The sequence below is a fragment of the Theobroma umbraticum genome, unplaced genomic scaffold (genome assembly GCF_002168275.2).
Source record: "Theobroma umbraticum cultivar Fairchild unplaced genomic scaffold, ASM216827v3 scaffold_56.0, whole genome shotgun sequence".
Taxonomy (NCBI): Eukaryota; Viridiplantae; Streptophyta; class Magnoliopsida; order Malvales; family Malvaceae; genus Theobroma; species Theobroma umbraticum.
Genome location: NW_018397256.1, coordinates 11,966,020 through 11,973,880, shown reverse-complemented (window position 1 = coordinate 11,973,880; position 7,861 = coordinate 11,966,020). Strand labels below are relative to the sequence as shown.

Here is a 7,861-nt window from a genome sequence, read left to right as displayed (position 1 = left end):
TCCAGGCATATGACCCTAAGTTTTGAGACATTCAATTTTATATCTGGTTTGGCCTAAACCGCTGGACTTCAGAGAGGTATATAGGACTTCTGATTAGTTAATTTTGTAGATTTTCAGTCAAAAGTTTTAGTTTTTGGAGTTATTTTACCTTTGGCTGCCGTATAAAAATGAATTAATCCCAGTTCCCCCATGGTCTTTAATCATGGCTTCTTGTTGTTTTTTCTGTAAATAACGAGACCAAGCCGAAAAGATCAAAATTTTTGAGCAACCTGAAAGATTCTTAGGCTAGATTTGACCTTGCTTAGTTCCTAGCTAGCTACTTAGGCTTGAAACAGTAGAACATCATTGGCTTATATATAATGGCTGCACGGAAGCAACCATGAAAGACGACATTGACGGAATGCTTTCCATAATTGCAATAGCTTCTCAAACTGAGCTCTCCATTTGATGACGGTGAAGATTATCGTTGACTCCAGCTGTAGAAAATCAATATGAACCCTTTTTTAATTTGGTCGAGAATGACCTATTAGATTATTCCTATGCAAGAATGAAACAAATATTGATTGTATATATGTGAATTGATAAAAGGAATTCGATTATTTAAATCTGGGGTATTAAATTCAGGCCCTTGAACCAAAGCTACCCCTCCCCATTTCCATGTGTTCTGGTGATCGGAATTGTTATAAGATTCTTGGGTAAATTATAAAACAAAAATTACAGCAACTGGCACACCGAAAGTTTTCAAAATCTGAGAGTTCTAATGAGGGGCATCCAGTACTAGAAAGCATCAAGATTTGGCAACATTAGCATCACCAAACCATTCTTGCCGGGTCACCAAGGACAAAGAAAAAGACAAATTCTAAGTGATGAGAACCTTTTCGTAGAAGAAAAATGAACCCCACGTGGCTTCAGTCATTTGAACATTGCTGCTGCACCCCATAAAACTTATACTCCGTGTATCCTTATCGTACAAATCACTATACGTGCAGTTCTGTAAACATTAAATTTTTATACTTGAACAAGCAAACAAAAAAACATGTGTCGTGTGGTGCAAAGGAATTCCACCAATCAAGATTCCAATAGGTTTCTATAGCTTCTAACTTTCCTGGCCCAAGGCCGTCCTATAAATTCCATTTGTTGTTTTCGCCCTTAACTATATCTCAACCTTGTCCTTATTAATTTCTCCCAGCTACATACATATCTGGTCTCTTTAGCTCTCTAGCATGGATTCCCTATCATTTTCAGGTATCTGCAGGTACCGTGTATCACCCTCAACTAGGTTGGGTTTCGATCAATCCAATCATATAAACGATGGGTTTTCCTTGGGGAACAAGGCTAGTTTTGATAGGAAACAGGACAGACAAGGCTTAGCAATAACCCGTGTCGCGAGTCCATTGAAGCGGGCGATTGTTCCATCCCTGGAGAAAGAAACCGTCCCTGACCAGAATCACGTTGCATGGACGAGTGTCAGACAAGAACGATGGGAAGGGGAGCTGGTTGTACAAGGAGAAATACCGTTATGGCTGGTACGTGAGAAAACTATAACACTAGTATCTAGTTACTTCTTTCGAACATGCAAAACATTAAACTTTTCATCATGGCCCTACACAGAAAATCACTGTTCCGATCAAAAACAGGCTCGTCACTTCCTGTTTACTTTCACAGCCCTTCTGTCCCTCCTTTTTCAAGTCTTCAAATCATTCAAAGGCTAAAGAGAAGATCTAATTCATGCAATGAACTTCATTTTTCCTTTAAATGCTTAATCTATGCATCAACTACTTTTGTCTTTTCATCATGATAAAAAGGTTCGATCGAGCTCTTTTGACTGCAACTTAAGAGCACTGCTACTTTTTGCTTTGTTTTTTCTTTTTCTTCTCTCTCTTTTTCTTTTTCCAACCTCTGGAAAGGACCTTTTCTAATGGTCCACCCTCCACCCAAAGAAACCAAGGGAAACAACTGTCCGAGGCTAATACACACATTATTCTGCTCGTCAGAAGGTGATTCTCAAGTATATTCTTTCACTAATTAATTCATAAATATTCCTTGCAGATATATGTATGATTAATTTATAACATTACTCTTACTATTTATACTTCATTAATTTAGAAGAATAAAATTTTGAAATTCTTTAACAACTCACACGTAATCATAAGATCTTGACGATATGAATATAGTATAACAAAAGTTGTTGGTTGATCAAATGTTAAACAAGAATACTTCTTTTCTATGGTGAATTAGTTAATTTAATTCAAGCTACCCAAATGACATGCAGAAAGGTACGTACCTCAGAAACGGCCCAGGGATATGGCACATAGAAGACTACAACTTCCGTCACCTCTTTGACGGCTACGCCACGCTAGTCAAGCTCCACTTCGAGAACGGCAGGTTAATCGCCGGTCACCGCCAAATCGAATCCGAAGCCTATAAGGCTGCAAGGAAAAACAAAAAGATTTGCTTCCGAGAATTCTCAGAAGTTCCTAAACATGAAAACTTCATGGCTTATGTTGGGGACCTCGCAAAGCTCTTCTCCGGCGCTTCTTTAACGGATAACGCCAACACGGGCGTTGTCAAGCTTGGAGATGGACGTGTAGTTTGCTTGACAGAAACCCAAAAAGGGTCATTAGTTATTGACCCGAACAGCTTGGAAACACTTGGGAGGTTTGAATATAGTGACAGCCTGGGGGGTTTGATACACTCGGCTCATCCGATAGTGACAGACTCAGAATTCTTGACCCTGTTACCTGATTTGCTGAACCCTGGATACTTGGTGGTGAGAATGGAGCCAGGGACGAACGAAAGGAAGGTGATCGGAAGGGTCAACTGCAGGGGCGGTCCAGCACCAGGGTGGGTCCATTCATTTCCAGTGACTGAGCATTATGTTATCGTGCCTGAAATGCCATTGAGGTACAGTGCGCAAAATCTACTCAAAGCTCAACCGACTCCATTGTACAAATTCAAGTGGCATCCTGAATCTAAAGCCTTTCTCCATGTTATGTGTAAAGCTAGTGGAAAAATCGTAAGTCCCCCAGTCTTAGATTTCTTTTCTATGTATGTCTTATTCATTTTAAATTGTTAGTTAAGGGTTTGTGGAAATTTTTGAAGGTGACGAGTGTTGAAGTGCCATTATTCGTGACATTTCATTTCATCAATGCGTACGAAGAGGAAGATGAAGATGGTAGGGTGACTGCTATTATCGCTGATTGTTGCGAACATAATGCCGACGCTGCCATTCTAGATCAGCTTAGGCTTCAAAATCTCCGCTCTTTCAACGGCCAGGACATGCTACCAGATGCAAGGTATAGGATATATATATATGTATGTATACATATTTATATATATATGTATATGTATTATTACTACTATCTACTATATAATATAATAACCTTCACAATCTGCTAGTACCAATTTCTTATTCTCACGGAATTTATTACTTCATCGCTATCTTCCTGTTACCTAACAAACCCCATAGGAGGTTTTTATTATTACTATTATTTTTAGATGGTTTGTGTGGGGAATTTCATGGCGTTTTAATAGACTTTGCTTGTTCTTTATTGCTTCATTTTGGTGAGATGCTCAAATCCAAAATGACCATTGCACGTTCAAACTCCGAATCCTGCACGCATGCTTTTCAAGAATATGGGTCATATATATACCTCGAGGTCAAAAAAGACGTAGGCCAGGATCAAAACACCCCAACCTTAGGCATAGCAGTAGACTACTAGCCTTTAGTCTGTTTAGAGCCTATGGTTTTCGTGAGCTGAATATAGCGTATAAGACTTCCTAATTATGACTGGAGGCAAATATAGAGATTAATCCGAGGGTGGAAATTCATCCATTAATAATTAACAGGGTCGGAAGATTCACGATTCCATTGGATGGGAGTCCATTCGGGAAGCTGGAGTCAGCGTTGGACCCAGATGAACATGGGAGAGGCATGGACATGTGCAGCATCAACCCTGCCAATTTGGGCAAAAAATACAGATACGCTTATGCTTGTGGAGCCCAACGCCCATGTCACTTCCCCAATACCCTCACCAAGGTAATTAAACCTTTTAACGACTACATCAATTTACCTAGCTGGCTGCCGCTATGTGCCTATGCACATGACACAAACCCTTTAAAAACACGTGCTCAACTTTATTTATGCTATATGTGTTGCAGCTTAATTTTGCAAAGAAAAAGGCAAAGAATTGGCATGATGAGGGGGCTGTGCCATCCGAACCATTCTTTGTGGCTAGGCCAGGGGCGACAGAGGAAGATGATGGTGAGCTAGTTACATTCTTTCCAATCAAAGTCTGGTTTTCTTCATCTGATCGTGTAATCTTGAAATGGATTCTAGCAAAACGATACATGTAATTAAATATCCTGACCAATTTCTTAACATACTATAATGTTGCAGGTGTTGTAATCTCCCTAATTAGTGAGAAAAATGGAAGTGGCTATGCTTTATTGTTGGATGGATCAACATTCGAAGAAATTGCAAGAGCAAAGCTCCCTTATGGTCTACCATATGGGCTGCATGGCTGTTGGGTCCCCAAGAAATGAAATCAGTAGAGAACCTTCTTTACAAACCAGAAGCTACCCAGTGCATTATGGTCCATACATCACGGACAGGCCCAAAACTGGAGACAGCCTTGTCATGTGATAAAATTATGCATTTTGATGTCATTACTGTGAGGTGTACGTATAGATAGGGAGTAATTCCCAGAAAGAACAATAAGAAAAGAAAAGGAATATATAGTGTCCAGGAGTGAAAGATATAAAGTAGCGGGGTGAAGAGAGATTGTTTTACCCCCTGGAGCATTCTTAACCTTATATAAGCCAAAATAATAAAATATTCAGTTAATTAGTGTCAAAAATGTAAAATGTAAAATGGAAATCTTGGCTCAGCTGTAAAATGAAATGCAATTGAGTTAAAGCAGAGGGAATAATTGGCATTTAATCATCTGAACTCATGATCAAAGGAATTGGATGTATTTATTTTCAAGAAAGAAAACAATAAAAATAATAATAATAAAAGGAGTGGTTTCAGCCATGGCAGCTCTTTAGAATTTGTAATAAGAATAAAAGAGAAGATTCTTTAAACTGTGTTATGAGTTGAAATCCCCCACCTCTTCTTCCTCCTTCCATTTTCAAAGATAATTGAAACTTGAAAATCAGATGAAGAATATAAAGGTCCTTTATGAAAGCCCCAGCTAAAATGCGCACCAATGCGGTCGAGATTGTGGTTTGTGCACTAACTACAACTTAACTGACTCACAGCATCAAAACTTCATTTCCATCACTGAAATGGTCCAGCTATATATCACTTCTGGTCAGTATAAACAGCATCGACATCATCAAGTTCAAGTAATTTAGACATAAGTTCCTTGTTCAAGTCCATAGCCTCATCATCGACCTGAAACCAACCAAAAGATCAATGATGTACCACTAAAGTAGGCAGTTTAATATGTTCTAAGCATTGAGCAATACCTACAGTCAGCACCAGCCATATAGAAGTGCAGAAGATCCTGATTTACCAGAAATCAAAGATAGATCACAGAAATTATCAACATTACAGAGAACAAAAATACCTCAATGTTGGTTATTGGAAGTAGCTCGGAACCATTATCAGTCTCAAAATTTATTCCTTCATCACGTAGCTTTGAAAGTATTGTCGCATAGTTTTCTGCTGAACTTACAATCTTATAATAGCTGCAAGGAAAAATCAGAGTTAGAGTTCCCCCAGCTCCAGTTGCAAAACAACTTACCATATTTGAAAAAGAAAACGAAAGGGAAATATCATTGGAAATCAAATAGGAAGACTTATAGAAGCATTGTTTAGTCGAATCAACAGATAACAAAGAACATCATGTGTAAAATATTTACAGAAACATAATAAGTAGATTTAAAAACAGAGATGTATTTTTGCTTCCTCGTACTTCTGTTTCTCTAGAGGAATTGGAAATGTGCATGCAATTGTATGTCCAAATATTTTCTTGTCCAGAAAAGTTCAGAAATATCCATTCTAAAAAGAAAACAAAAGTCCTTTTACATTTAATACGAACAGCAATTTTGCATTGCAACTTCATGTGCACCAGGTAAAGGTTAGATTCCCCACACTTTCAAATTTCACTTCACATGTTTTAAGGCAAAGCCAATGATAGCCCTTAACCTCTTTAAGTGAGCTTTTAGGTTCGACAAAGGAAAATATGTGGAGAAGATGGCTATATTAATTCCTCTAAATTTATGTCACGAAGGTTAGGAGTTCATTGCTGGCAAGTATTAAAGAAATTCACAATGAAAAGACGTCCGGAAAATGCAGTAAGTATGAAAAGGAGAGAGTAAGTAGAAAGATTTTAGTGTGAAACAGTGGGGCCATTACCTCTCTGACCTATCCTCATCACTATCATCTTCATATGCTGGAGGCTCAATAACATCCTCTGCACCAGCATCTAATGCAAGAGCAAGGAGCTGATCTTTGTCAGCATCAGTGACTTTTATATTCACAACTCGAACACGCCTGAACTTGAACATAACGGACCCAGGATCTGCTATCTTTCCTCCATAGTCCTTGACTGCCTCCCTAACATTTGCCCAAGACCGGGTTATTTTATCTGTTAAGACCTCAACTACCATGCTAACTCCACCATAACCATAAACCTGAAAGAAGCAGTATGCTTGAAGAAACAACAAAACCCAGCCTTGTATACAATTCGAGCATCTAATCACTATAGCAGCAAATATATAAATAAAGTAGACAGTATTCACAAACCAACCTCGTAAACTTTCTCAATGTAAGCCTCTTGCCCTTTCTCCGAAGCTCTCTTGATGTTACGCTCCAAAATTTCCTTGGGTACATCAAGTTCCCTGGCTTTCTCAAGTACAGCTGCGAGAACTGTATTTGATACTGGATTTGGACCACCTTTCTTTACACTGCATCACATAAGGAATCAAAAACTATGAGCATTTCAGTCTCTATTACAATCAGCAGAGTACAAATGTAGGACGAACCGGTAGAAATAAACTGTAAAACATGAAATTTGTCAACCGAAGAACTTCCTTCCGCTTGACTAATAAAAGCAATTTAGAACACTCTTTTTTGCGTCAATGTAGCAAATCAAGCAGGGGATAATCGGGTATCAATGACCAACTTACGCAGATACAACTTCCTTTCCAATCCTTGAGTAGAGTTTAGCCTTCTTAGCATCTTGAGCTCCCTGCAATTAAATAAAACAGTATAAAATTATTTCATTGATCTTGAGTTTTGACCCTCATATATAAAAAAGAATTAATCCTAGGATTAAACTAATTCCACATCATAAACCAAATCACCATTGAATTTTTCTTCTTTCAAGAGTTTCATCAAACGGGTGGCACCTAAAGCATAAAACAGCTACCATTCATTCAGAGGACCATTTTTTTTCTTTGACAGAAGCATTTTGAAATCATAAACTTTATGAGAATTTGAGAGATAGGGCATAAGAAACCTTTCTTCCGGCAATCTTAGAAGAGCGCCGGCCCATGCAAAGTGGAGGGAAAGTGGATATACTTCGGAGTTGATGCTCATGGCTGTTAGTGTTAGCTTGATACAATGGAGCCGACGACGATACTGAGGATGCTGACGATAACAATTTCCTACTGCCTTTTAATAGACCATTTCTAGAAACAATCAAGGAATTGGAAGGAACCCCATTCGTGAATCTGTGGAGAATTGCACCAACTGCTCTCACTGGTGAAGATGATCCCATTTTTTGCTTATTCTTTTTCCTTTTACTGGGGGTTTTGTTTTGGGTTTAACAAAAATAGGAGGATGGTTTTGCGTTGCTCTTCCTCGGACTACCAACGGACCCTCATCCGAAATATGGGGCCTTAAGCCTTT

At 38.6% G+C, this 7,861-nt stretch overlaps 2 protein-coding genes across 2 annotated transcripts; one reads left to right on the top strand and one right to left on the bottom strand.

Moving 5' to 3' along the window:
* Window positions 1-1,223: 1,223 nt before the first annotated feature.
* CCD8 (carotenoid cleavage dioxygenase 8) lies at window positions 1,224-4,742 on the top strand. Its single transcript, XM_021421512.1, has 6 exons — window positions 1,224-1,526; window positions 2,273-3,016; window positions 3,103-3,296; window positions 3,850-4,039; window positions 4,162-4,264; window positions 4,400-4,742. Exons 1-6 carry the CDS (start codon window positions 1,224-1,226, stop codon window positions 4,543-4,545), a joined length of 1,680 nt encoding a protein of 559 aa, XP_021277187.1. The 3' UTR covers window positions 4,546-4,742.
* Window positions 4,743-4,955: 213 nt separating this feature from the next.
* Window positions 4,956-7,830, bottom strand: LOC110411202 (YebC-like protein). The gene is made up of 6 exons (XM_021421254.2): window positions 7,470-7,830; window positions 7,138-7,199; window positions 6,759-6,915; window positions 6,365-6,642; window positions 5,574-5,694; window positions 4,956-5,398 (listed from the first exon to the last, which is right to left on the bottom strand). Exons 1-6 carry the CDS (start codon window positions 7,728-7,730, stop codon window positions 5,306-5,308), a joined length of 972 nt encoding a protein of 323 aa, XP_021276929.1. The 5' UTR covers window positions 7,731-7,830; the 3' UTR covers window positions 4,956-5,305.
* Between the last annotated feature and the right edge of the window lie 31 nt (window positions 7,831-7,861).

Coding starts and splice junctions, on each gene's coding strand:
- CCD8 (XM_021421512.1), top strand. CDS start 1,224: ATGGATTCCCTATCATTTTCAGGTATCTGCAGGTACCGTGTATCACCC. Junction 1,527..2,272: donor GAGAAATACCGTTATGGCTG/GTACGTGAGAAA, acceptor AATGACATGCAG/AAAGGTACGTACCTCAGAAA. Junction 4,265..4,399: donor GGCGACAGAGGAAGATGATG/GTGAGCTAGTTA, acceptor ATAATGTTGCAG/GTGTTGTAATCTCCCTAATT.
- LOC110411202 (XM_021421254.2), bottom strand. CDS start 7,730: ATGGGATCATCTTCACCAGTGAGAGCAGTTGGTGCAATTCTCCACAGA. Junction 6,916..7,137: donor GGAAAGGAAGTTGTATCTGC/GTAAGTTGGTCA, acceptor TATGTGATGCAG/TGTAAAGAAAGGTGGTCCAA. Junction 5,399..5,573: donor TTCCAATAACCAACATTGAG/GTATTTTTGTTC, acceptor GGTTGGTTTCAG/GTCGATGATGAGGCTATGGA.